Source organism: Salvia miltiorrhiza, unplaced genomic scaffold (assembly GCF_028751815.1).
Source record: "Salvia miltiorrhiza cultivar Shanhuang (shh) unplaced genomic scaffold, IMPLAD_Smil_shh original_scaffold_455, whole genome shotgun sequence".
Lineage (NCBI taxonomy): Eukaryota > Viridiplantae > Streptophyta > Magnoliopsida > Lamiales > Lamiaceae > Salvia > Salvia miltiorrhiza.
The window spans coordinates 189874-217450 of NW_026651553.1; the positions used below are offsets into that span (position 1 = coordinate 189874).

The 27577-nt window shown below is 38.1% G+C and overlaps 8 protein-coding genes across 13 annotated transcripts; 5 read left to right on the forward strand and 3 right to left on the reverse strand.

The window, feature by feature from the left end:
* The first annotated feature begins 2114 nt into the window (after nt 1–2114).
* Nucleotides 2115–3824, forward strand: LOC131004801 (uncharacterized). Its single transcript, XM_057931562.1, has one exon. It carries the CDS (start codon nt 2313–2315, stop codon nt 3699–3701), a length of 1389 nt encoding a protein of 462 aa, XP_057787545.1. The 5' UTR covers nt 2115–2312; the 3' UTR covers nt 3702–3824.
* A 2355-nt stretch (nt 3825–6179) lies between these two features.
* LOC131004802 (uncharacterized) lies at nt 6180–7892 on the forward strand. The gene has a single exon (XM_057931563.1). It carries the CDS (start codon nt 6389–6391, stop codon nt 7772–7774), a length of 1386 nt encoding a protein of 461 aa, XP_057787546.1. The 5' UTR covers nt 6180–6388; the 3' UTR covers nt 7775–7892.
* A 353-nt stretch (nt 7893–8245) lies between these two features.
* On the reverse strand, nt 8246–9074 carry LOC131004804 (uncharacterized). Its single transcript, XM_057931564.1, has 2 exons — nt 8840–9074; nt 8246–8772 (listed from the first exon to the last, which is right to left on the reverse strand). Exon 2 carries the CDS (start codon nt 8758–8760, stop codon nt 8413–8415), a length of 348 nt encoding a protein of 115 aa, XP_057787547.1. The 5' UTR covers nt 8761–8772; nt 8840–9074; the 3' UTR covers nt 8246–8412.
* A 506-nt stretch (nt 9075–9580) lies between these two features.
* On the forward strand, nt 9581–11782 carry LOC131004793 (pentatricopeptide repeat-containing protein At1g11290, chloroplastic-like). Of its 2 annotated transcripts, XM_057931554.1 has the most exons (2): nt 9598–9734; nt 9809–11782. In XM_057931554.1, coding segments are annotated over exons 1-2 (1896 nt in total). In that variant the 5' UTR covers nt 9598–9732; the 3' UTR covers nt 11703–11782. The 2 variants fall into 2 exon arrangements, with proteins under 2 accessions (XP_057787536.1, XP_057787537.1); XM_057931553.1 differs by having other exon boundaries at nt 9581–11782.
* Nucleotides 9596–13114, reverse strand: LOC131004794 (B3 domain-containing protein REM6-like). 2 transcript variants are annotated; one of them, XM_057931555.1, is made up of 4 exons: nt 12941–13114; nt 12737–12842; nt 12309–12665; nt 9596–12213 (listed from the first exon to the last, which is right to left on the reverse strand). In XM_057931555.1, the coding sequence occupies exons 2-4, from the start codon at nt 12830–12832 to the stop codon at nt 11980–11982; spliced, it is 687 nt and encodes a 228-aa protein (XP_057787538.1). In that variant the 5' UTR covers nt 12833–12842; nt 12941–13114; the 3' UTR covers nt 9596–11979. The 2 variants fall into 2 exon arrangements, with proteins under 2 accessions (XP_057787538.1, XP_057787539.1); XM_057931556.1 differs by having other exon boundaries at nt 12737–13114.
* Nucleotides 13115–14573: 1459 nt separating this feature from the next.
* Nucleotides 14574–16296, forward strand: LOC131004761 (uncharacterized). 4 transcript variants are annotated; one of them, XM_057931515.1, is made up of 5 exons: nt 14574–14709; nt 14977–15042; nt 15261–15573; nt 15668–15775; nt 15880–16296. In XM_057931515.1, exons 3-5 carry the CDS (start codon nt 15262–15264, stop codon nt 16174–16176), a joined length of 717 nt encoding a protein of 238 aa, XP_057787498.1. In that variant the 5' UTR covers nt 14574–14709; nt 14977–15042; nt 15261; the 3' UTR covers nt 16177–16296. The 4 variants fall into 4 exon arrangements, with proteins under 4 accessions (XP_057787498.1, XP_057787499.1, XP_057787501.1 ...); XM_057931516.1 differs by lacking the exon at nt 14977–15042 and having other exon boundaries at nt 14589–14709; XM_057931518.1 differs by having other exon boundaries at nt 14688–15042.
* A 130-nt stretch (nt 16297–16426) lies between these two features.
* LOC131004762 (uncharacterized) lies at nt 16427–17543 on the forward strand. The gene is made up of 3 exons (XM_057931519.1): nt 16427–16851; nt 16945–17052; nt 17156–17543. The coding sequence occupies exons 1-3, from the start codon at nt 16534–16536 to the stop codon at nt 17429–17431; spliced, it is 702 nt and encodes a 233-aa protein (XP_057787502.1). The 5' UTR covers nt 16427–16533; the 3' UTR covers nt 17432–17543.
* A 42-nt stretch (nt 17544–17585) lies between these two features.
* Nucleotides 17586–25969, reverse strand: LOC131004760 (uncharacterized). The gene is made up of 15 exons (XM_057931513.1): nt 25547–25969; nt 24695–25097; nt 24416–24593; nt 24176–24315; nt 22751–23651; nt 22283–22383; nt 21671–21815; nt 21534–21602; nt 21413–21458; nt 20235–20707; nt 19844–19923; nt 19435–19570; nt 18842–19025; nt 18390–18472; nt 17586–18176 (listed from the first exon to the last, which is right to left on the reverse strand). The coding sequence occupies exons 1-15, from the start codon at nt 25647–25649 to the stop codon at nt 18054–18056; spliced, it is 3165 nt and encodes a 1054-aa protein (XP_057787496.1). The 5' UTR covers nt 25650–25969; the 3' UTR covers nt 17586–18053.
* Between the last annotated feature and the right edge of the window lie 1608 nt (nt 25970–27577).

Here is a 27577-nt window from a genome sequence, read left to right on the forward strand (position 1 = left end):
ACACAGTTATAATATACTCCCTTCGTCCAGCATTTTGTATCCACTTTTAGTTGTATTTACAACTAAAAGTGGATACAAAAAGCTGGGACGGAGGGAGTAATATTCTATATTATATAACTAAGATTATTGTACAGTTATAATATAATATTCTATATTAGTATATAACTAAGATTATTGTTCTACAATAAATTATACATCTAACGTGTAACATCTAACTTATAACTAAAATTATTGTTTTACAATAAATTATACATCTAACTTATAAGTTACATATATAATAGCATAGTTATAATATTAGTATTATATTATAAATAATATTACTTCTAACATATAAATTATATGTAACTTATAACATTTATATAATTTACTATATATTACATGAATGCATACAAGTATGCGAATATAAAGTACAGTATACCAATTGAATTTTTTCGATTTTGATAATACCGATTATTTTGGTATACCGTTAAAGTGCGGTATACCGTGAAAGTACGGTATACCGAAATTCGGTAAGGTATACCGAAATAAGGTACGGTAAAGGTTTTGTATATTCTCCATACCGTACTTAAGGTATACCGAACTAAGGTATACCTAAGGTAAAGGTATGAATTTTCTCCATACCGGAGGTAAAGGTAAGGTATAAGGTATGGTCAATTTAATAAGGTATACCGTACCGTGCCACCCCTACTTCGGCCACAATGTTTTTCCTTTTCTCCCCGCCGCATATACCATACGATTATGGGTGGGTAAAAGTAAAACCTTCAAAAATTGAATAATCGAACCAAACTTCCTTACCATATAATGGAATCAAATTTCATTCATAATATTTGAAAATCGAAGAATCGAACAGAATCAAACTTGAATCCAACAATCGAACGGAATCAAAATTGAAATTTGAAGCCCATGTTTGATTGGGCTTTTTCGAATCTTAGAAGGGATTTAATTATTGTTTGATTTAGGTAATGAGTCAATCATTATCCTTACTTAAGATAACTCAATTATCCAATTTGTTACCCTCAAAATAGAAAAGAAACAAAATAAAAGAAATTTCTATTAGTGATTCATTTCCATTGTTAAACCAAACACCGAATAAAAATAATAGTTATTGTTATCATTCATCTCCTTTATTTGATTTCATTCATCTACTTGAATTAAACAAGCACTGAATTTAGTTTGGTTCTTTTCCAATTCGATTTGAAATATTTTTTTTCTTCTAAATTTGATTAATTTGATTCGGTTAGATTAGATGTTTTTATAATTGAATAAAATCAAATTCTGAATTATACATGTAATATCAGTTTTATTTAAATAAATTAGTTCTAAATCTAATTTCATAAATTCTAACTCTAACACATCCTTCAAAAATGAAATGAAAACTTGTAGTACTATTAATTAGTTAAAATAAAATAATAAATAATAAAAAATAGATAGTAGCCAAAAGTTTAAAATATATAAATTAACGTCACTTTTAGTGAAGAGATTATATTGTCCTCCTAATTATTTTTTTAGCATTCCATTTAATTTTTAAAATTTATGGTGGCACATATATGTACCAAACATGAACGAGCGACACGCGTGACAATTATGGACTACCAATCGATAATGCGAACACTCGAATGTATCCTTCTCCAATTTCGCAAAATCGTTTAACAATTCATTTTCAAGTATTACATAACTTTAATTATAAAAATATATATGTATAACCTGCCTAAATTGTGTAAGTTATAATTCCTATAATTTCCATATTTGGGGTTCCAGACACCGGCGATGATAACAATGGCGGATGGCTAGAGAGAGAGACACTTTGCAGGTATGTGTAGATAATTCAACCATGTGAAATTAAATAAACATTGCCTAGTGCTTATGGCTACGAGACAAAGTACAGATAAAACAATTGAAATACGAAACTTGCTTTTTTTTTAATACGAAACTTAATGTAAGATGTGATAATTCATTTGGTTGCCTCAATCAGTAGCGCTCCCGTTTCAACTCATTATCCCGACAAGTTTGGTACGTAAGATTTGACTTTTATTTTTATAAGGTTGTAATTAAGGTTTGACTTCAAGTGCTACAATTACAAAAGTATCAAAAGCAATGAAAATAACGAATTTCCGAGTTTCGAGTAATCCTCTTTTCTCGGCATCGAGATTTTTAAAATGGCAACTTGAATTCATTGTTTAATCATCCTTGGGCATCAAGAACTGCCGCGGAATCAACATGTCCAATTATGAATCTTGATCTCGACTTTCATAAAACCAAGCACAACTATATATATAACTAGCTAAAACAATCACATATCATTCATCACACACATGGCCGGCATCCGCTGCTTGTGGCGGTGGGCTGTCGTTCTCTGCGGTGTCGCCGCCCTCCTCACCCTCCAAATCTACTCCTTCTCCGCCGAATACAATAAGCTAGCGCGCATGATGGCGCTGCAGGGCTCCCTTCTAAGCTTCCAAGAACTCGAGCAAGTGGAGCATCTCTCTCTCCCGCTGCCCTACGACCTCGAAGACCCTCAACCGATCGACCTCAACCACGATTTCCTCAACGAATCCTCCATCGATCGCTCCATTAATTTCTTTCCCACCTCCTGGTACGGCAGCGTCAATCCAAGAAAAAAGAACATAAACCCTACCAACCACTTCTACTTGCCGGAAAAACTTTGGCTCGACACCGACGGGAACCCCATCCAAGCCCACGGCGGCGGCATCCTCTTCGATGAAAAATCCGAGACCTATTACTGGTACGGCGAGTACAAAGATGGCCCGACTTACCGCGCCCAAGCCACCGGCACCGCACGCGTCGACGTCATCGGCGTCGGCTGCTACTCCTCCAAGAATCTCTGGGCGTGGAAGTTCGAAGGCCTTGTGCTGGCGGCCGAGGAGACCGACGCCGCCCACGACTTGCATAAGCTGAAGGTCGTGGAGCGGCCTAAGGTGATCTACAATAAAATATCTAGAAAGTACGTGATGTGGATGCACATCGATGATGTGGAATACAGGAAGGCTGCGGTCGGGGTTGCGGTGAGCAGCTCCCCGACCGGCCCTTTCGAGTACCTAGGCAGCGCGAGGCCCAACGGCTTCGACAGCCGCGACATGACGGTGTTCAAGGACGATGACGGTGTGGCGTATCTGATCTACGCCTCGGTTGGGAATAAGGAGATCCACATTAGTCCTTTGAGTGAGGATTATGTGGAGGTGGCGAACGTGACGGCGAGGGCGCTGATCGGGATGCACCGCGAGGCGCCGGCGGTGTTCAAGCACGGAGGGGTGTACTACATGGTGACGTCCGGGTGCAGCGGGTGGCTGCCGAACGAGGCGCTCGTGCACGAGGCGGAGTCGATGCTCGGGCCGTGGGAGACCATCGGGAACCCCTGCGTGGGGGCCAACAAGGCGTACCGCGCCGCCACGTTCTTCTCGCAAGGCAGCTTCGTGCTGCCGATGCCGCGCGGCGACAGCGACGGTGAAGGTGGCCGGGGTTTGTTTATTTTCATGGCGGATAGGTGGAATTCGGCGGATTTGCGTGATTCGAGGTATTTGTGGCTGCCGTTGACCGTGAAGGCAAGGTATGAGAGGCACACGCCGTTTCCGCTGTGGTCGAGAGTGGCCGTGTTTTGGCATGTGAGATGGAGGGCTCCTATTAAGGAGAATGGAGAGACTTATTATGTAGCTCAGTACTTTCAGTCTTTAGATGATTTGTGAAACACAAGAATCTTGCTCTCTGTTTTGAACGGAGATTTAGTGTACTACACTTTATATCCCACTTTATGTACCACTTTCAATTTTGTTTAATTTCTTATGTATGGTTTCTTCAATTTCAATTTTTTTATGCTTTAGTTTAATTTTGTGATTATTAACTAGGGTTTATTCCATCAATCTAGGGTATATAATTATTTTTTATCATTTAATTTCACTTTTATTAGCTAATATATAATATGTCGATAAATTCAAAGTCATGGTATATACTTTTTAATAAATTTAATTTTTTGAAATAAAATTTCAATATAATTCATAGTATTATAATAAATTTTATTTTTATAAAAAATATTTTTAAAATAATATATATAAGCATGAGACACAATGACACATATAAGATTGTGGGACACTGGATCTCATCCCGTTTTTAACTGCATCTTTCATCTGCTTCTTTTTTTTTCTTTTTTCTTTTGATAAATTAGATAAGTAAATAAAGAAATTTAAATACCGCGTGATGGAGGACTCGAACTCAATACTTCAAGTCTTAGGCATTAACCTTCTACCGTTGGGTCAACACATGCACATATTTTTAATCTTTTCTTTCACTTATTGTGTGGTTTACAATTTACAAGTAAATAATTAATAATTAATTAATCAATAAATTAACTTATTATTATTATTATTATTATTATTCTTATTATTATTATTATTATTATTATTATTATTATTATATATTCCTTTCGTCATATAAAAGTATGGCACTTTTGGTGGGCACATGTATTAAAAAAATTGGTGGTGATTTTTATGTAGTGGAAGAATGGTGAATGGTTTCACCAAAATTTGAAATGAGTGATTGAAATTGAATTAATAATAATTTTTTTTAGATAATATGTGTTTAAGGATAAAAGATAAGAAAAAGTAGTGGGATGATGTCTTAAAATGACATACTTTTTGTGTACACCCAAAATGACAAAAGTTTCATATTTTTCGTGAACGAATGGAGTACTATAATTTAATTTTAATTATTTTCTTACTATTTTATGTAACTATATAAATACTCTCGTGCATCGCTCAAGGTAGCGTCACTATTTAAAATTAAAATACTAAATTTAATTCAGTCTCTCTCAAATTCGGTTTGAAATATTTTTTTAAAAATTTGATTAACTTGTCAGTTCGATGACATATTTTTAAATCGAATAAAATCACAATCTGAATTATATATATAATATTAGTTTTACCTAAATAAATTAGTTCTTATTCTAATTTCCTAAAATTATAACCCTAACCGATCCTTAAAAAAATTAGACAGTGAAAATAAAATAATAAAAAATAGATTGTTAGCCACACAAGTTTAAAATATATTCACTCTGTTCATCTCACTTGGTTTAACCCAAATGGGATCCTCTGTCCCAAAATATAGTGTGTACCACATGTACCACTCTTCATTTCTTTATATTTTTAAATTATTTATTCAAATTTAATTTATTATGCTTTTATATAATATAAAGATAATTAACAAGGGTTCACTCATCCATTTAGGGTTTATAATTATTTTTTTATATTTATTTGAATTAGTAATAGATTATTTGGGTTCATTAATTCAAAGTTAAGGTATATAATTTTTTAAATTTTAATTTTTCAATGATAAATACTAATTAAAGTTTATAATATAATAATAATTTTTATTTTTATAAAAAATAATTTATAAAACAAAGAAATGAAGAGTGGTACACACAATATTTTGGGACAGAGTATCTCATCTGTGGTTTAACCTACTTAAACTGTGTAAGATATAACTATAAATAATTTTCATATATATGGGGTTCCAAGACACCGGCGGCGACAACGGCGGATAGCTAGAGAGAAACCTTTGCAGGCGTGTGTGTTAATTGGACAGTCAATTTAGTTTGAACAAAATTGATATGTGCTTTAAATCTTGGACTTACATATTTATTGAGGACAATCCAAAATATATAATACAACCATATGAAATAAAATAAACACTGCCTAGTGCTTATGGCTACGAAGAAAGTGCATATAAAAAAACTGAAAAACGAAACTTGCTTCTTGTTAATACGAAACTTAATTGTTTGAAAAATTAACTGCCTACATATCCAGGAATGGGATTCTGTGTCCCACAATTTAGTGTGTACCATTGTGTATTACTCTTAATTTGTCTATTTTATAATTGTTTATTATAAAAATAAAAAATATTATTATATTATGAACTCGAATTAATATATCACTAAAAATTGAAATTTTAAAAAATTATATCCTAACTTTGAATTAATTAATTATCTCAAATAATCAATTATTAATATAAATAAATATAAAAAAATAATTATAAATTCTAATTAGATGAGTGAATCCTTGTTAATTATCTTTCTATTATCTTTTTATCTTGTTAACGCATTACACCCCAACAAGTTTGGTAAGGTTTGATTTTTATTTTTATAAGGTTGGAATTAAGGTTTGACTTTAAGAAGTATCAAAACAAATGAAAATAACGAATTTCCGAGCTTCCAAGCAATCCTCCCTCCTTGGCATCGAGATTTTAAAAATGGCAACTGGAATTCATTGTTTAATCATTCTTGGGCATCAAGAACTGCCGCGGAATCTGCTAAATCAACATGTCCAATAATAAATCTTGACTTTCATAAAACCAGGCAAGCACAGCTAAAACAATCACACACATGGCCCGCATCCGCTGCTTGTGGCGGTGGGCCGTCGTTCTCTGCGGCGTCGCCGTCCTCCTCATCCTCCAAATCTACTCCTTCTCCGCCCAATACAATAAGATAGCGCGCGTGTTGGCACTGCAGGCCCCCCTTCTAAGCTTCCAAGAACTCGAGCAAGTGGAGTATGTCACTCTCCTGCCGCCCTACGGCCTCAAACACCCTCAAACGATCAACCTCAACGACGAGTTCCTCAACGAATCCTCCACCGCTCGCACCATTTTCTTCCCCAGCTCTTGGCAGGGCACCCTCGATCCAAGGAAGACCAACATAAACACCACCAACCACTTCTACTTGCCTGAAAAGCTTTGGCTCGACACCGACGGGAACCCGATCCAAGCCCACGGCGGCGGCATCCTCTTCGATGAAAAATCCGAGACCTATTACTGGTATGGTGAGTACAAAGACGGCCCGACTTACCGCGCCCAAGCCACTGGCACCGCACGCGTCGACGTCATCGGCGTCGGCTGCTACTCCTCCAAGAATCTCTGGGCGTGGAAGTTCGAAGGCATTGTGCTGGCGGCCAAGGAGACCGACGCCGCCCACGACCTCCACAAGCTGAAGGTCGTGGAGCGGCCTAAGGTGATCTACAATAAAATATCTAGTAAGTACGTGATGTGGATGCATATCGATGATGCGGAATACAGCAAGGCCGCGATCGGTGTCGCGGTGAGCAGTTCCCCGACCGGGCCTTTCGTGTACCTAGGCAGCGCGAGGCCCAACGGCTTCGACAGCCGCGACATGACGGTGTTCAAGGACGACGACGGCACGGCGTATCTGATCTACGCCTCGTTAAGGAATAAGGAGATCCACATTAGTCCTTTGAGTGAGGATTATCTCTCAGTGGCGAACGTGACGGCGAGGGCGCTGATCGGGATGCACCGCGAGGCGCCGGCGGTGTTCAAGCACGGAGGGGTGTACTACATGGTGACGTCCGGGTGCAGCGGGTGGCTGCCGAACGAGGCGCTCGTGCACGAGGCGGAGTCGATGCTCGGGCCGTGGGAGACCATCGGGAACCCCTGCGTGGGGGCCAACAAGGCGTACCGCGCCGCCACGTTCTTCTCGCAAGGCAGCTTCGTGCTGCCGATGCCGCGCGGCGACAGCGACGGTGAAGGTGGCCGGGGTTTGTTTATTTTCATGGCGGATAGGTGGAATCCGGCGGATTTGCGTGATTCGAGGTATTTGTGGCTGCCGTTGACCGTGAAGGCGAGGAATGAGAGGCACGCGCCGTTTCCGCTGTGGTCGAGAGTGGCCGTGTTTTGGCATGAGAGATGGAGGGCTCCTATTAAGGAGAATGGAGAGACCTATTATGTAGCTCAGCCGTTTCAGTTTGGAGATGATTTGTGAAACACAACAATCGTGCTCTGTTTTCAACTGCATCTCCAGAATTAATGTAATTTATTCATTTCAAAGAGTTATATGTCAATACATAAGTTGTTCGTTAAATATTTGCATCTTGTATCTACATTATATTCCTTAGCGTTGGCGTACACAGACATCCATTCCGAAACGACTACATTTCTATAATCCTCGATCTTTATGGCTGTCAATTAATACATAGTTTAGTACCAAAATAAATAAATAACCACCATTATGCAGTCTTTAATTTATTTTTTTTATCCAAACCCCAAAAAAATATAGGAAAAAAATAATCGAACGAGCACTAACCCAGAACCAACTCATCTAGCATGTGGCCGTCATTAGGAAGCAATCCAAAACTGTGATGAACTATCCGATTCCGTCCGAAGTGAACAGCTAGCTATAATGGATTCTATAAATTAATCAATTCTTGGTTAAGTCTATTTGAATTGACAAGCATGAACAAAATTGAGCACTCAATGTATGCAAAATAATCGAATCAGTTCTACATTGGAGACAACAATTGAAACAAAAGGCAAGAACCATCGGTTCCAACCAAGCAAAAGACAACATATTATTTAATGAAGCAACCATATATAGAGTTGTGTACAACTACAACACCTTCTTCATTCACTCTCCTCCGCAAATGCTTCGATCCGGAGCAGCACGAAGCCGATGGCGACTCCGACGAGCGTAATACCGTTCATGATGGCCGCAATCTTGAAGATCTCCCCGACAGCATTGCAGGTGGAGGTGAGAGCGCCGCCGCTCTTCCTCCCCTGCTGCTGCAACGAGCTAACTATCTTTGCAAAAGACTGCTCGCTGCTGACTTGGAGGCCTAACGACGCCACGTGGTTGTGCGCCTTGAGCCCTCCGAATGAGTTGAGCCCATTGATGTACCTCACTCTGGCCCGGCCCACGGACGGCCTGCTGGGGCCCACCACTGCCGCCACCGCCGATATTGCCGTTGCCATATTGCTTGCAATCTGTACAAAAGAATGAAGGGTGGGTGAGTGAGTGAATGTCGTAGCAATTACGAATGTGTGTTGTTACCTTTGTTTGATGCAAGAAAAATGGGATGATGCGGATTTGAATGAGGGGAGTTTGTATGGGAGAGAAATGATGCGAGTGTGGATAAGGTGGTGGAGAATATGTGAATGAGGCTCATTTGGGAGAGTGATCCCCTGACCTCGTAGTAGTGGCTACAAAAAGATTGGGTTATTATTATTGGCAAACTTTGATGACTATTTGCACAAACTTAATTGTTGTTGCAAGTTGCAACTATTTTTCGCTGACCTACATTCATTTCATATTTACGTTTATATATTATCTACTTAACAAAAAAGTTGGAACATACTTTGAATAATATCATAAAATTGATCGTAATAGGGTCTTAAATCTTAATATTGTGATTTGTGACGTAGCTATATTTCGAAAAAAAAAAATCGAGTCAATTCACTTGATATCGTGCCAGTAAAATTATTTTCGAGTCAATTGAAATTTTCAACACTAATCATGAACCTTCAATTTTGAAGTTAATTTTTTGGACCATAAAATTATAAAAGAATAACATATAAAAATCTCCTTAATAACTATATATTCGTGTTCTACACTTTTTCTTTTCTTTTCTTTTCTTTTGTTGCTGTCAAAATAAAATGAACAAAGGAATTCCAAGATATTTTATACTTCATCCAAGAAGCGTGTGTCCTCAATGAGCCAGAAACACGATCATTAATTGGGGCCGAATCTGTCTCAATTTTTAAGACCAAGCTGAATCAGTTTCAATTACTAAAATCTATTCTAGCCGTTGTAAATGAACTGTTTTCACAAGCATCCTACCCGTTTCTCATGGCGCCAAAACGCACACTTTCTTCTGCATCTAAAACTTCGCCTAAAATATTATTCAACTCAAATGTCGCAGGCATCGATTCTCCAAAAGATTAGAGATGTAAAGCCTCTGCATCAAGCCCATGGTCATATAATCGTGTCAAATCTCTCTGAAAATGTTTTCCTATGCAACAGGTTGATGAATGCATATGCTTCTTGCGGACTTGTATCGAAAGCCCAGATTATATTTTCTCAAATTCCGAACAAAAATTTGGTGTCTTGGACGATTTTGCTATCTGGTCTCACGAAAAATGGCCGTTTCTTCGAAGCTGTTGAGGTGTTTTATGGGATGATGGTTCTACAAATTAGGCCGAATGAGATAACAATAGCAAGTGTTTTGCCCGCATTCGGAAAATTAGGGAGGGTTTTGTTGGGGAAATCTGTGCATTGTTACTGGATAAGATGCAATTTCGGTGATAATGTGTTTGTGGAAACAGGTTTAATTGATATGTATTCAAAATTTGGGTGCATGAGAATTGCGAGGAATGTGTTTGACAATATGTCTGTGAGAAATGTGGTCTCGTGGAATGCAATCATTTCAGGCTACTCAGATAATGGATATGGAGAGGAAGCGTTGCGGATGTTCAATTTGATGAAGAGGAAAGGGATGTCTGGTGATATTTTTACTGTGATGAGCTTGATCAGTTTAGAGGATTTCAGAGTAGGAAGTGGAATCCACGGCTTAATAGTTCGAAGTGGATATGAGAATGATCCACTAATTAGAACTGCTTTGATGGGATTGTATATAAATGGAAACTTTGTGAATGATGCTTATCGTATATTTGAGGAGATCAATAAGAAGGACTTGGTTGCTTGGACTTCGATGTTGAGAGGGTTTTCGAGGAGTGGCAATTGGCGAAGGACCATTGAACATTTCAACAAGATGATGGGAGAAAACATGATAGATTATGTTTCTCTTATAACTATGCTTTCGGGTTGCAGCTGTTCTGGAGCTTTGCAGCAGGGTAGGCGAATGCACGCCCTGGTGTTGAAAACTGGTTTTCAAGATGATCTTTTTGTTGGTTCAGCTGTAATAGATATGTATGCTAACTGTGCAAGTATGATAGATGCAAAAAGATACTTTGGAGGTATGGTAGAGAGAGATGCAGCATGTTGGAACGCGCTGATATCTGGTTATGGCATGATTGGTTGTGGGAATGAAGCCATAGTCACATTCTTAAAGATGAAGGATTCGGGCCTAAGCCCAGATGAGTCGACATTGGTATCAGTCCTGTGTGCTTGTAGTCATGCTGGCCTGGTCGAGCAAGGGCTCCGAATCTTTGATCAAATGACTAAAGTTTGGAACTTGATTCCTAATTTGAAGCACTATGCCTGTGTTGTAGACCTTCTTGGCCGTTCTGGGCGAATATATGATGCTTACTTGCTCACGAAGAGGATGCATCTGCAACCGGGGCTTGAGATATACAGTTCTCTGCTTACTGCTTGTAAAATCCACAGGAACTTTGAGCTGGGAGATGAGATCTCTCGAGAACTTATTGAGTTGAAACCTAATGATGCAGGGCACTATATATTGCTCTCAAACATGCATGCTTTGGCTGGAAATTGGGATTGTGCTAGAATGAGTAGAATATCTTTGAAATCGAGCAACTTGAAGAAGAACCCTGGCCTTAGTTCTATGGAAATAAATGGAGAAATGTTCACATTCATGGCAAGCCAGACAGACCATCCTCACTACCTAGAGATTAGGGACTTCCTTAAAGGCTTGATTTTGAAGATAAAAGCTGCAGGGTATGAGCCTGATACCGACTCTGTGCTCCTAGATGTGTCGGATGATGTGAAGAGAGATATTCTGTTTCACCACAGCGAGAAGCTGGCTATTGCTTTTGGACTGATGAGGACTAAGCCGGGAGCAGTAGTTCGGATCACAAAAAATCTAAGGATTTGCGATGATTGCCACTTAGCTAGTAAGTTTGTCTCCAAAGCCTATGCACGAGTTCTGGTTATAAAGGATGCCAAACGCTTTCATATTTTCCGTGATGGCGTGTGCTCTTGCAGAGACTGGTGGTGATTTTTGTTTTAGGCTGTGTATATACGATACAACATTTTTACTTCTTTTCAATATATAAAATTTGCTTGTTAGTATCTTCAGCACATTTGTTACTACTCTCTTATTGATTTTGAAATAAACCCTGCAAAATGGTATGTTGAAAACAAGGAAGCTTGACAGATTGACTCATTTCCTACCAAATGGTGCAAACTAAGTTAAAACAAGATTGCATAATAACTTCACATGGAAACACATTGTAGTTTTCATTACATGATCAAAAGATTCTAGCTTGTTGGTTTCATCTGAGAATGTGGACTTGCATCACTTTCTGCTCGACCAGCTCGAAAATGCAGGTGTTGCCTTTCTTGATCGAATGAGCATCTGTAAAGGCCTTCCATCCTCCGCACAGGGAAAGATGACCGCTGCTCACGACGACAGCGGTGACTGCCCAAGAAACCCCATCAGAGTCCCTCAGCAGCATTTCCTGTCTGGACATAGACAGATGCTTTCTTGAAAAGGCCTTTGAGATCAGCTGCAAGAAAACACACACAAAATCTTGGTTAAATCAAATGTATTCGACATATTCATGAATCTACGCATCAAATCTAAAATAACTGTGCATCTCACCATGGTGCATTTGTGGCCAACATTGTGGCCTTTCATCACGTGTTTGAAGAAGGGGAAAGACGAGGTGAAAGAAGGCGTGCCTTCTTCAGAGGCGGCTTTCTTGTAGCTTTTCAGCCAACCATTACAACCATAGATCTTCACATCAAAAGACATCCCACCATTGTACAGGAATTCTGCCCACTCTGCTCTGCCTAAGCTGTGACTTTCCACAAAATCTTTCCATCCTTGGACGAGATAGACGCCGTCATCTCTCCGCTCCATCTTGGCAGCCCAACTTCCACAAGGACCCCTCAGGGTCACCCTTTCAGTTTCCTCCTCACTTGCTAAGTGTTCATTGAAGAACTTGGTTGGAATTTGCTGCAAGTTTAATCATGAAATAATCAATATTGTAGTCAAGACACAATTAAGTGAATTTCCTACCTACTTACCAGCTCAGTCAGATTTTGAAACCACATAATTTGGTAGAAGGAGTGCCTTGTGTCTGGATCCCCCCACTTTTCCTCTCCAACCTTGGATTTTTCCATCCCATTAGACCTTCAAATAAACCTGTGTTATGAATGTGGCAAAACTAAAACACACACACACACAAAACAGAAAGCTAGCTAATAGAAAAATTGGATCTTGATCTTTACAAGGCTGAAGGATCAAATGAGTCCTGCTACAATTTTTGGGGTGGTGAAAGTGTAATGTTTATGGTGTTTTCTTTTTCCTATAACTGATGAAACAGGGTTTGGTTGTATTTTTGGAAATGGTTTTGCTTGTGTATTTTCTTGAAGCATCTCATTTACTTGAACTTGCACTTTTCCAACAGCTAAGGCGAAAAGGGAAGAGAAGAGAGATAGAGACCCATGCATGCACAATTAGAGTAACTTTTCTTTTTTAGTTTTGATTATTAATTTGATTAAGATTTTATCTGCATGCAAACAAGTGATGATGCTTGGCAGAAAACTATATTTTTTTGGTTAATTCAGAATCACGTGAAATTCTTCTTCTTAAAATGTAGGGCTTAGGTTTTAGTCTTGCTAATAAATGATGGTAAATGTTTTTGACATTTTATAATTATGATGTTAGTACAACACTACAACCTAACATCATAGCTTTGGTGAACCTAAAACTTGTCTCCACTCATTTACATGTTAAGATTTTATCATTTTACGTTAATATAACACTGTCAAATCATAATTAATGGACATGCTAATGTGCTTATTTGTTGCTAGAAACAAAAATCTTCTATACATATTCAAAATAGCTAATACTAAATCATTAGCATTTTCCACTATATAATAATTCCGATGTTAATTGTGATATTGGTGTAACTTTTTGGCATCTTGCAAGATTGAATTTGATTATGATTCTGTCTTTTACCTTACTACGTACATTAACACTTCGAAAGAGAGGGAAAAGAAAAGTTCCTTTTTTTCTTAATGCATATAAATATAGAGAAAAATAAAGATTATGTTCGTTCTAGAAAATATAAATCACAGTGAAATGAGATTTGCATAATGTTATATTGGGATTTAATTCGAGAGTTCTTATTATTGATTATATTCGAATCATCTAGCTACGGCTGTAATTTTTAAGTGAGTTCTCAACTTAAAAGTTATAAAATGTTGGCAAATTTCTAACACTTGATTTTTTAAATGTAAAAATTTTACAAAAAAAGTACTCCCTCCGTCCACCAATTAAAGACCTATATGAAAAAACACAGGTTTTAAGAAAAAAAAATGTATTTTTATTAGTTGAGTGGAGAAGGGTCCTACTTTTTAAGAAAAAGTGTATTTTTATTAGTTGAGTGGAGAAATGGTCCCACTTTTTTGTAAAGAATCTTTGACTTTTTGATTAAATAATGAATAAAAACTTACCAAAAATAGGTAGGCCTTGTTTTTGTGGACGGACCAAAAAGGCAAGTAGGCCTTGAATTGGTGGACGGAGGGAGTATACATATAAATTGCGTCAGTCTGGAGTTACAAGAAACATAACCCGGTCCCGGAGTTGCAATGGTTGATATGATAAAAGATATGCTAAAATTAAAAGGTCCTCCGAAGTTAATCAAACAATGATATTAATGATCCTCTCTCAAAAGAAAAAAAAATGATATTAATGATCCGAAAAAATTGGGATTTTGATAAGGTTTTCTTTCCCCGCCTACTTATTGTCAAAATCCCGAAAAAGAATTCCATTATTTATAGAAAAAAACGTTGTCCTAGATACTGAAAATCGCGTTTTATAACGTTTTATTTTTTTTTGGGGATCGCGTTTTGTTAACGTTAAAGTAGTCGTAGTCAGCACAACTCCCATAACCGTTTTTGGACACGATCCACCCGTTACGCCACCTTCCACAGCAAAACTTTTCTAGCAATTCTCTTTACGAATTGGAACTGGAAAAGTGTATTATTTTCAGGTATATCAGTTGTACTAATTCTCTGCAAAAATAATTCTTAAAAAAAAAAATCTCTGCGAAATACGAAATTAGATTATGAAACATTTAAAAATCAAGGAAGAATTCGACATAATATGAATATTAAGATATTCAACCGTTAATCCACCCATTTTCCCATCTCTCTCTAATCCTCGAAAACCCTCCCCTTTTTCCGTTGATTTTCTTCCTTTCCCGTGATTCGTCCACCTGCAATTTCAAGTTTTTTTTTTCCCCTTTATTTTTTTGGAGGTTGAAGAAGAAGCCGTTCTTTTAAGGAAAACAGAGGAAAAGCGAACAATACCATATCTGATTTCAGTGAGTTAATTTAATTTCACCGCTTTGAATACGAATTATACGATCATGTTTGATCACATGATGTGATTTTCTAATCAAAATTCTGTTGCGATCTTCTTTCATGTAGAAATCATCGCATCTTACGGTTAATATCAAACTATACGACGTTCTGTTTATTTCAACCTGATTCGATATATTTCAATTGCTATAATTGTGCGATTGAATCCTGATTATGTTAGGATGAATCCGGCGACGATGGCGGCGCGGATGATGATTCCGGCGATGATGCTGATGACGGTGATTCCGGCGGCCTTCGCCGGAGACACGAATCCCGTATTCAGCCCCTGCACGGATACAAAAGTCCAGAAACACGACGGCTTTACCTTCGGACTCGCGTTTTCTTCAAGGAACAATTTCTTCTCCAACAACATCCAGCTTTCACCCTGCGATTCTCGCCTCTCCCTCGCCACCAACGGCGCCGAGCTCGCCGTTTTCAGGCCGAAGGTCGATGAGATAACTCTGCTTACCATCAACAGCACCACCTTCGATCCGGTGAGCCTTGTTCTGCTCAACTATGATTTAATCATTCATAGCTATGTTTGTGGTTCAAATTTGTGATAGTAGTTTCCTGCAATGTTAATCTCAGAGCAAATTAGGAGGTTATATGGTGGCTTTTGCTGGACGAAAGTATGCAGCTCGATCCCTCCCTATATTCGTCGCTGACGCTAATTACATCGTCACCAGCTTCACCATGGTAAAAATCTTGTTACTGCTACAAAATAAGGCACAAAGCAATCATTAAAGTAAGAAAAAACAGACCAAACAATTGTAGAGGAATGTTGTTTTTGGTGGTGGCAGGTTCTTGAGTTCCAGAAGGGCACCTTGCAGAACTTGTACTGGAAGAAGTTCGGGTGCGGGTCGTGCACGGGGAGCTCCTTCATGTGCCTCAACAACACCGACTGCGCCATCAAGACCTCCAACTGCAAAAGCAGCGGAGGCTCTACCGCCTGTAACATAGGGATACAGTTGGCATTCTCCGGCACTGATAAGAACGACAACGTGCTCAACTCGTGGTACGAGGTGGCAAATCTCCGGCAGTACTCGCTCTACGGCCTCTACTCCGATCTAAGTTCCTCATTCAGTGGCCTCTTCTGAGATTATTGTATTCTATGAGGAATGTATTTACTGCAGGGAAAAGGATGTACCGATTGCTCTGTGCTCTGCACACACATACATAATTTTCTACGTCTTAATTCAATTCAATATTCATCTTAATATTTTTGTATTACATTCAGTTGCTTGAGACAGAGGAAACGATGGTTTTAGGTTTTGTCAATCTCAAAAAAACCAAGAAAATAGATAGAAACAAAGCAAAAGTCAGAAATGATGAAGCAACCTCTCCTTAATCGACCCTTTCTTTTGTCTCACTCTAAAAAACTCATTCATCAACTCCATATTCTTTATTTGGATAGTTGAAACCATCGCTGGTACTTTAGGATCATAATCAATTCGATGATCAATATGGCTTGGTGGATGATGTTTTCAATCATGGCAACGATGATGATGATGACGACGACGATTCCGGTCTTAGCCGGAGACACGAATCCCGTGTTCGACCCCTGCACGGATGCACAAGTTGCGAGATTCGATGGTTTTACATTCGGCCTTGCATTTTCTAAACGGAACGATTTCTTCTTCGATGGCACTCAGCTCTCACCCTGTGATTCTCGTCTCTTGCTGCCGGCAAAAGGTGCGCAGCTCGCGCTTTTTAGGCCGAAGGTTGATGAGATTTCTCTGCTTACTATCACCACCACCACCACTCCCAATTCGGTAAGATTATATGACTATACTCTTTTAGCTTTACTATCATCATCATCATCATCATCATCATGTTAACTGCCTTCTTTCTGCAATATTCTTAAGAGCGAAGCTGAACGATACGTGGTGGCTTTTGCTGGACGGAAGTACGCAGCTCGATCTCTCCCAGTGTTCGTTGCAGACAACGATCACACTGTGACCAGCTTCACCATGGTAAGTATTCATGTCAAAAGATATTCTAGAGAGATCTAATAGTGTTCAGCTTTTTTTTTTTTTTTTTTTTGAGCAACTTGTTCAACTGCTTTTGTGATGGCAGGTTCTTGAGTTCCAGAAAGGCACCCTGCAGAACTTGTACTGGAAGAAGTTCGGGTGCGATTCGTGCACGGGGAGCTCGTTCGTGTGCCTCAATAACACTGACTGCACAATCAAAAACTCCAACTGCAGAAGCAACGGAGGCTCTACCGACTGTGACGTGGGCATACAGTTGGCCTTCTCCGGCACTGATAAAAACGACAATGTGCTCAACTCGTGGTACGAGGTAGCAAAGCTCCGGCAGTACTCTCTCTCCGGCCTATACTCAGGATCTCAGTGAGCCTGTTACCACTTCTGAGATTTCAAGATTTCATTGTGTTCATCTCTGCATTTCTCACAAAAATGATGTTGCAATGTTGTGATAGGCAAATATGCTTAGTTTCGGTTCTCAATGAGTTTCTAGGAAAGTTGAGATACACACAAGACAAATGCTCTTCAACAGAAAACGAAATTTATTGAAACTCAAGTATAATATATCAATGAATGAATAAAAAATAAATATTTTTAGGCCTAAAAACAAATTAGAATCCTAAAACAAAAGGTAAACTGATTAAAATAATAAACTAAGAGAACACGCAGAAAATACCGTACCATCTCGACTGAGAGAACACGCAGAAAATCGAGTAGGTGAACTTAAATTTTTCACTTGAAACACCTGGAGCTCTTCGAATGCCGAAGAAACAGTTCTACTAAAGGATAAATCCGATGTTATTTTTCCCCCCTTCTTTTCCTTTTTTTCGAGAGTTTTTTAGCTGCTTAAGGATCAAACTAAATTGTCAAATATACACAAAAATAGACAACTGTACATAGGACTGTTTTACATTTTGTACAACAAAATTGGAATTGATGCTAGAGGCTTGACCACCCTCAGAAAGTGAGTTGGGACTAAACAAGATTTTCTTCTATACTGGTTGAGATCCCGACTTTTCGTGGATATCCGTAACAATCTCCCGCAGTTCAGGGAAAATTGATATTAGAACAAGTTCCAGTATTCCATAACCGAGCTGCTTCAGACAAACTGTGGACTGCAAATCATTGAAGCAATGCATTGAGCAATAAGATTTAAAGCCAGGAAAAGTAACGCTATACAAACACACATGTATACATATATAATCTCCTTGAGCAAGATTGCACCAAATGTACACATATTTGCATAGGCAAGGTTACAGGTGGCAAAACACCAGTCTCATGTACTTCTTGGTATGAGACATGTTGGAAAGAGAGGATTAGTGTTATACCTGAAGAAAATAGTAGAGATCTCTAGTGCACCGTCTGTACTGCTTGTGTCCGATCAAACTGACTAAAGTGGTTGGAGCACCATCTGCCAGGAGCAAGGGAATGAGATGATATCCGTGATATTTACAAGAACAAGGAAAGTCGATCAAAATGCAAGTCTGGATAATATTATCATGTTGTCACATGAATGGTAACAGGAACACCTGATTACATGCATAGCAAGCTTCCTAACCAGAAAATTCATATTATAACTTCCATCTCTCCCAGTGACAACTAGCAGCGCCAGGGCAAGTATTTTAACGAGGAAGATTGAAGCAAAATGCTATTAAGATAAAGGCTGTATAGCATAATTACATGTCCAACTTATAGGCTAAATCAGCAACTGATTACCACATTCCTAACTGAAAAATATTGTTCTCTTAACAACAGAGGAAATAAATACCAAGATACTTACTGAATAACATCTTTTTCACATAGCTAGCTCTGCGAGCAGCTTCCAGCTGTTGCTCAAAAGACCCTGATTGAGTAGCCCTCATACCACCTGGTTGTTTTGTAGTTTGCTGAGATCCTTGAGTAGCTTCCATATTATTTAGTTGAGCACGCAATCTCAGGAAGAATGTGCCTTCAGGCCAGAGGATCTAATGAGAAGATGATAAGGGTCAGAAAAGAGATCTTCTCTGAATAGAGAAAACAGAGTAGCAGAATCAAAATATTGAACAAAAGTTGAGTTACATGGAAAACAGACAACTGGTTGCTGATATAATGTAAAGATAGACTACTCGATATTGGGGAGTATTAATCCCATTATCAAGAAAAATATGTTATCAAGAATGTAAAATCTGCAATCCTCCAATTCATTAATTAGTTCCACTAGAAAGGGGATGCAAGCTCAAGTTGTATAACATCATCAGATTGACATATACAGAAAAGCGAGCTTCTCTCATGCGACCGATACCGATCAGAATACAAATACTAAATATTAGAGTCTTGCCAAGTAGAAACTACTCAACAATGGACACAAGCACATATTAAAATAATGTAACTTACGTCCTGGACCCATCGGATCCCTTTTGCAACAACATCCTCTCTACGGAGCCACTGGATTTGCCTTAAGAGCCAATCATCAATGGCATCTTCCATGACTAACTGCAGTATTTGTTTTGATATCCAAAATACCTGTCTCCTACAATCAGAGAAGATACAAAATATATGGCTTAACGCTTAAATGATCGGCTTCATAGCAGCATGATTTTAAACGAAAAATAGAAGGAGAAGTTGTACTTAAAGGCCAGTGGCATATAATTTCAACCTAAAAATATACATAACTAGCTATTTCAAAGATCAAAGTCATACAGACTGAATATAGTTATGTATGGCAAAATATTGATCATGAGAACAATTTGACCTCTTAGTGCTAAAGAAAGTTAACAAAACCAATGTATGTAAAAGAAATCACCTCAGCCAGCCCCTTCTTTTGAGTTGAAATACATTATCAACTAAATTCAGAACTGGAACACTTAAATTTGGTGGCGTCCACTGCAAGGAACATTTAATGTCAATTAGAGAATGCATAACCAAGACCATGAAACAGTGATATAGATTTCCTAACAGACTCATATGAAACCATAGGTTAGCTCCTTTTGTGTCTCCCAGCCCCAGGAGTAAATAAAGAGTAACAGGATATTGAGAGGGTGGTGCATTAAAGAATATTTTATGCATACTAAAATTTCCAGTAATATCAGTTTTAATATAATCTTAGTATTGCAGTAGAAACAACAGTGTCAAGATCATGACGAGAAGGGTGAACGACCAATCAACAAACATGAAAAGGAGGAAATGAGAAGTACCTCTGGGGGTACCCCAGTAAGACCATCTTGCGGAATGGATGTTACCGCTAGATTAGACTCTGGATATCTATCAGAGTTAGATTCAGATTTCAACCTCACACTTTGGATTTCATCTGAGTTGAAGTTACTGACATCTGCATCATGTTTAACAACCTTTTGTGGTAACCCCTTTGAGGTTGACTCATAGTTTGAATGCCACCCTCTAGTTTGGCTTGAAGCTTCTACATCCTGATCCCCAAGGTTTAGATCTTTATCACCTTCGTCGTTGTCTGAGGCACTGTTAGTTGACTCTGACATACTAGGCCTGATGGCCAATTTATTTATATCATCAGCATTCCAGGACAAGTTTTTGTTTGTAACAGAAGAACCTTGTCCGATTGAAGACGAAGGTGAGCCAGCAACTTTCAGCATGAGGCCATCAGAAACCCCTTTGAATTGACGTAATATATCATCCACAGCATCATCCACGTTAACTGTTTTGGTAGAGAGTGATTAGAATATTTTGTAAATAGAATTTAAAATCAAGTGTTCGAAAGACAAAATATTGAAAACAACAAGGTTAGCTCCCATGATAATGCGAAGTTTTGACAAACAATTCACTCTTCAACAAACTTAAGCATCTAGTTTTTGTAAACCTCCATGAAAATCCAAACCTACCATGAAAGAATTAATTGACTATTAGGGTTAGATTATATTTATAAACAATTTAGTTGGCAATGAATCTCTTTAGCCAGTTTACAACGACTAATGGATGACAGTAAAAGGAAAAAGCTTTTATTGTTACGGATATTGTTCATGCAGACAAAGACCGAAAGACATTTGGACATAAGATTATATTTTTTTATCTAAAGCTCCAATATAATGCGCCACAATTATAATTTACTTCTGAGATAAGAATAAACTGATAAGAAAATGAATTTTCAATGTTTGAAATTTTCTATATAAAGAATTTCCATAAATTTATTTTTGGTCATAGTCTCATAGAATACAATTGAAGCATAATATTGAGGATTCAAACATCATTTGCCTTGATACCGACAATTTGACTAATGATTCTAATTATAGGGAGCCTTTTCAGTACACAACTCAAATGAAGCATGGATGCATGCAGATAGAGTAACGAAACTTTCATAGACAATTGAACACATAAGAAAGATCCAACAAGAGAAGGCACAAACCTGCAAGAGACCTCATCACAGACGAAGATTTCCCAAACGAGTAATTCTTCATTGATGAAAAACTATAATTAGTTAAGAAGCCAACTTAACGTATGCTTTTAACAGAAACATAAATGCATACCTTAGAGGAGGCACTAAGAAAATCCCACACCTCGTGTTGCTCTGCTACGTTAGCAATTGATAAAAGATCCTGTTGAAGACAGAACATCAGGACAGGAAAAAAGAAAATTGTCTCTATACCAGAAGGAGTATGCATACCTGAAGATACTTGTCAAGCTGAATACAGCGTTGGTGAACAAAAGCATCGTCTGTATTTGAAGAGAATATCCTTTTGGGCGGCAAATGTAATGTATAATTGGAAAAATCCTTAAGATGCCTATGCAATCTCTCAAAGTTCCGATACCTGTAGATAAATTACCCCAGAGAGGAATTAACAGCTATAAGTGATCTATCCGAGAACTTTCACATGATGATAAAGCTAATGCAGTTGCAAGCAGTGTTCTAAAATTCATTGATCACCATATCAGGCAATGGCCTGGCTGTTTCATGTTTTTTTTATTCATTTTTAGCTTTTATACAATACTTTTTGGCCCTAATACTGTCAGAATCTGAATTGCATCATCAAATTTAACAACTAACAAGGAAGACAAAAATCACTCGTATTTTTTATCTTTATGAATAGAAGAATAAAGAATCTGGCTGAGACAGCAGGCCGTCGGGCCAACTAGTCCAGAATTGCAGACGACCAGTCACCGCCTGTCAGATGTGTAGATGCCTAGGCCAAATTTTATAGCATTGGTTTCAAGACAATGCAGCAATATGTTGTAAACATAGAGACAATTTTTATCTAAAACTGGAAACAAAATGTACCTCCTTTTCACAAACCAAGTGGTGCCATTAGCATCTGTTACAGCAATTGAGTAAACTGCAAAAGATTTTGAACCAAGTTTCTCGAAGTATGCTCCAATAACCTGTAGCAACAAGGATCTCTCATCACCCAAGGCACAGATTATCACCAGGCAACAGTAAATATAGGTGGTCTAGAAATGTTCTGACAAGCTCAAGCCTCTTGACCTCAAGAAACAGCTAATAATGTAACACATAACAATTCATGCAATTCCATTATGAAGTCATCAGTGACACAGTAATGTTACCTATATTAGTTAGAGGTCAACTCTTCAACATAAGGAATTAAACAGTATTAGATTTAGAGCACTTGCAGCAAAAGAAATGAACAGTTTCCAGAGGAGCGAATCCTGTAAAGCTACTTTTTTTTGAATAATATTAGTCTTTTCCAATACACAAGTTGTGAACCACAGAAAGAAATCACTGTCATACCCGACATCTAAGCTTTGAAGCATGCACTCCTTCATGACGTAATACAATGTCTGATTTGCTCATCAGGCTATGTACATTAAGTTTATTACCATCTGCGCTGTAGAACTCATTAATGATAGGTGCACTGCCTTCACTTGCATACATATCTTCCAGGTTTAACTGAACTGTCAAGGCAGAGGTGCTGTTTGATCTTTTAAGCTTATTTCTGTTTTCATGGGAAATAACAGCAGGGTTATCCAGTTCATAAACAGAAGATCTTCCTTTAGGAACCACCTCCATATTATGCTCTTGGGAAGTGCTTAAAGCATCAATACTCAGACCAGTGGACTGTGACTCCTGCAGGGGCCTGGGTGGTAGCTGCATGGAAACTTTGTCTTCTATTCGAGGATATGTTCCAGGCTTCTGTTTGGGTACTTCAGTCACCAAATCCTGTGTAGGTAATAGGCCACTTACTGAATCTGGAACTTCTGAAGCCAGAACACCTAGAGCAGCCTTTTTCTGGATTTTCTTTTTGTAGTTTCTTCCAATCGTCCACATGTTTTCAAGATTTTCAGGCATAAGAACTTCAGTTCTTCTCTGAGTTGCAGCCTCAAATGGTTTAGCCCACTCACCATGCCGTATATGAGTTGGTTCACCCTCAGCCATACTAGATAAAGGATCACCTGAGATATCTGACTCTTGTACCTTCTCATGATCCAGTCGAGCCAATGATAAACTAGTTTCTTGATTGTTCAAAGGCAATCTTTTTCTCAAATTAGATTCACTGCTTTGACCACGTTCTCCCGAAACTTGGTGTTCAGGGTTATGAACCCCCATATTAGGTGATTGATCGCTGGAGGACTCCCTGAACCCCTCATTGTTGTAGGCAAGGATAATATATTCAATCAACTCATTAATATACCTGAGGGAAAAAAATGTGAAAATTATTAGATTCCGACAGGCCAAAGTACACAAGGAAGTAGCAATTTAAAAAGTTATTTAATACTATTAGGGAGCATTTGGTTTGGTAAATAGGATAGATAAGATTGATAGGGTTGGAGAGTGACTAAATAATCCACCCAACTTTGGGGTGATAAATAATCACTCAATTGCATGATTAGAGTGTGGCCCGAGTTATCCATCATGGATTAAGTTGGATTATTTTATCAATCATATCTTATCACCCAAACCAAATGCCTACTTAATAAATAGATTTCCAGCTCTACCCATTAGAATCCAAAAATTACTAAATTCTGCTTTATGACTTTCTATCTGTGGGATTATACACTTAAAAGTATGATCAGTTCATATCAAAACGAATTCCAGTTTATTCTGTGATGGGCCGATCTAAACCATCTGAGACTTAAAAGCTCTTTACATGGATAGAGAGCAAAACCAATAAACTTTTTTTTCGTAAAAAGAATAGTAAGAGAAATAGCATCTTACGAGGGACTTGCAAAATTCATAACAGGTTGCACTACCAAACAAGTTAAGAGTTCGCGAGCAATGCAGCGGACTAGAGGGCATTGAGCTTCCTTTGGTCTCAGCACAACAGCCAAAAGTCCAGCCATGAGCCGCTGAAGAACCTAAAATACTATCAAGTATTAGATATCATAAAATATTAACCAAGAAACAAGGAAAAATTAGTAAGGCAAATAATCCTTCTGAATTAGAACATTTCTACACCTTGTACTCACTCTCTGGCGATATCAACGCAGGGTGAAGCTCCTTAGAAGCCAGGAGATGGTGTTTCAACCTTTCATCCCTTTCCTCAGAAGATAATGTTCCCATAACATCCACACCAATAGTGGCCTGGTTCCTTCTGAAGAGATCAAGGTGCTCCCCTATCAGGTCCACTACATCCCTGGAGGATTGCAGAACGAAGGGTCACTTGCTCATCATATATTATTCAGCTTGCGCATTTTACAACTTTATCTAAGTACACATATACAAGACGGACATTACCTTGTCAACAAGTCAACAAGGTTTAATTCTTTGATTCTAGCAGATACTTCTCCAAGAACATCCATGACTATAGCACGTATTAGTTCTGGTGCCTCTCGGTCAGGCGTAATTTCAGAATACCATAAATCTACGACGAAATCATGCAAAAGTTTGTTGACAAAATCCTCAATAGCAGCTTCGACAAGAGGTGAATCTATTTTTCTTTTCCACTTTTTGGGCGGTGGCGGAGTAGTAAGTCGGGAATCATTTACTGATAGCTGCTTCTTTTCTAAGTGTGATAAGTACGATGCTGTCCTGTTATTCCGAACCTTCCATCGGAATTCCACCTCATTTAACAAAATTCTCAGCCCAGATACCAAGAGTATGGCTATGGGAATATTCATTAACATTGACTTGCTACTATCTGCAAGCAACAATATATGCAGACAACTGATCAGTACTGTAGGCCTATAGTTAAAGACTAAAGCAGGCCCTGACAGCAGCTCACTTAGTTGAAGTAAAACAAAATAGCGTAGAACATTGTATGGTTTACAAAATAGAAATGATCTCACTTGTTTTACCAAAAACTTATAATAACCCAAGCACGCATTAAGTTATTTTACTTGCGTTTCAAAATGCCAAACAACCACAACCATATCATAAAGCATGCAACACAATCAAATGAAATCACGAAACAAAAACAAACTTCTTCGCCTATGAAAAACCGATGCAAGATCACGAAATTAACGAACCAATTATGAACAAAGCAATGTCGTAATCACAACTCAGTAGCTCAAGACAAGTGAAACGCCGGATTTAAGATTTATCAATGTCAGAAAAACCAAGAAAGTGGAAAGCAATTCAAGCACTTACGCGTCAAGAAGTAAGACATTGCGAATATACAGAGACTCCACCACACAGTTCGAAGCTTAGCTTCTTCAATTAGATCCTGTATACTCTCCATCGCTTTACTCATGATTTACGAACCCTAAAATACCTCGTTTTCTCAACTGCAAGTCCAATTTAACAATTAAGAAACGATTGAACGACCTAAACACAATCTCGCAGAATCCAAAAGTAAACTTATTGAGCTACACAAAGAATTCCGCCAACTCTCTTCGAATTTTGGATCACAAGAAAACAAAATTGAAATATTTCTTGAATCCAAACTGCGAGTAACTATGCGTATGAACTTTCTCCTAGTTTCTCTCTCTTTCTTGTTCTAGTCATCATGGCTGCCAGTTTGTGGGGAGGAGAGAGAAAAAGGAAAATGTTAGGGGAGGTCGTGACGACGTCGTTATACTCGCTGTAAATGAATCATTAGCTAAGTCTGGTTGTACTGTCGGAGGTGAATTGACGAGTTTACCCTTGCTGTGTATAATCCAAATTTTCAACGTGTGGAAGTTCGCTGACAAGTTTTTTTATGTCACCGCTAATTTAATCAAGAACTCTTATCACTAACAGCATCCACAATGGAGCTCAATAGCCAGTGCGAGCTCCCATTTATTGCACCCGCTCCCGTTGTCGCACCGGTGGTACAGAGGGCCGAAGCGCCCCAGTGCTCCGGGTGCAAGCCGCCGCGCGTGTTGCCACCTCCCTCTTTTATCCCTATTTTCATGTTTTACATAAATAAAAAATTAGAGAGCCAAGGATGGGCTCTCTCATTGTGAAAAATAGGTGCAATAGTAGTGGAGACCATCATTTGCATCCACTTGAGGTTCACCATCGTGGATGCTAATTTGACGTATATTTAGATTTGCTACGAATTTTGTATGATATAAATAGATAAAGCAGACTGATAATAAGATGAACTTATATTACTAAAGTTTAGTGTATAATTAAGTACCTATAGATTCGATTCTATCTATAGATTGGGCAGTCGATCTATTTACAAAAAGTAACTTGAGCTTAAAATTTATCAATAGCATCTTCAAATGGTAGAGCCTCTTTGGGCTCTAAGGTAAGGAAGTGATCCACGCTTAAAGACTCTTCAGTCTTCACTGTACAATCTACGACAGGACTCTAATTTTTTAATTTTTATTTCATTCCATTTTATCTCTACAATTATATGGATGCATTAAATTTATCCATATATATATGGATGCATTAAATTTGTTGGTTCTCACATTCTCACAAATAATGTAGTTCTCTTTAAAACCACACCATATATATATATATATTATAGGTCAAGGTTCAATGAAGAAGGCCTAAATGTAAGAAAGAAGAGAGAAGTAATCTCATCCGTTGATCTTATCTAATCTAACGGACATGATTTGTTCACGCCATGTTCAACGGATTTTTTCGTTGAACATATGTGGGGTCGAAACCCAGAACCCCCAAAAATATTGTATATGTTCACGAATGTTCAACGAAAAAATCCGTTGAACATGGCGTGAACAAATCATGTTCGTTAGATTAGATAAGATCAACGGATGAGATTACTTCTCTCTTCTTTCTTACATTTAGACCTTTTTCATTGAACCTAACCATATATACCATATATATATATATATATATATATATATATGTAGGGTTGAGTTAAATAGAGAATTATCTTTTTATTCATTATGAACAAATCTATTCATTTTACGAACAAATCAACATAGGTAATGAACAGTTGTATTTAGTAAAAATAAAGAAAAACTCGCCACCAGCAGGATTCGAACCATTGACAAATTGTTGTTCATGTGGTACATTGATCTGTTCATTAAAATTATAGATATGTTCGTTTTTATTTTACGAATTCTCTATTCTCCACAATATTTAGCTTCTCTGTTGAACCCTTCTATATATATATATATATCAAAATAATTGTTGCCAACGACTATTTTAAAAAGTAATATCTTTTGTATTCAAACGAGCCGTTGTCATATAACATAAAATCAACATCGTTTCCCCCTCTAA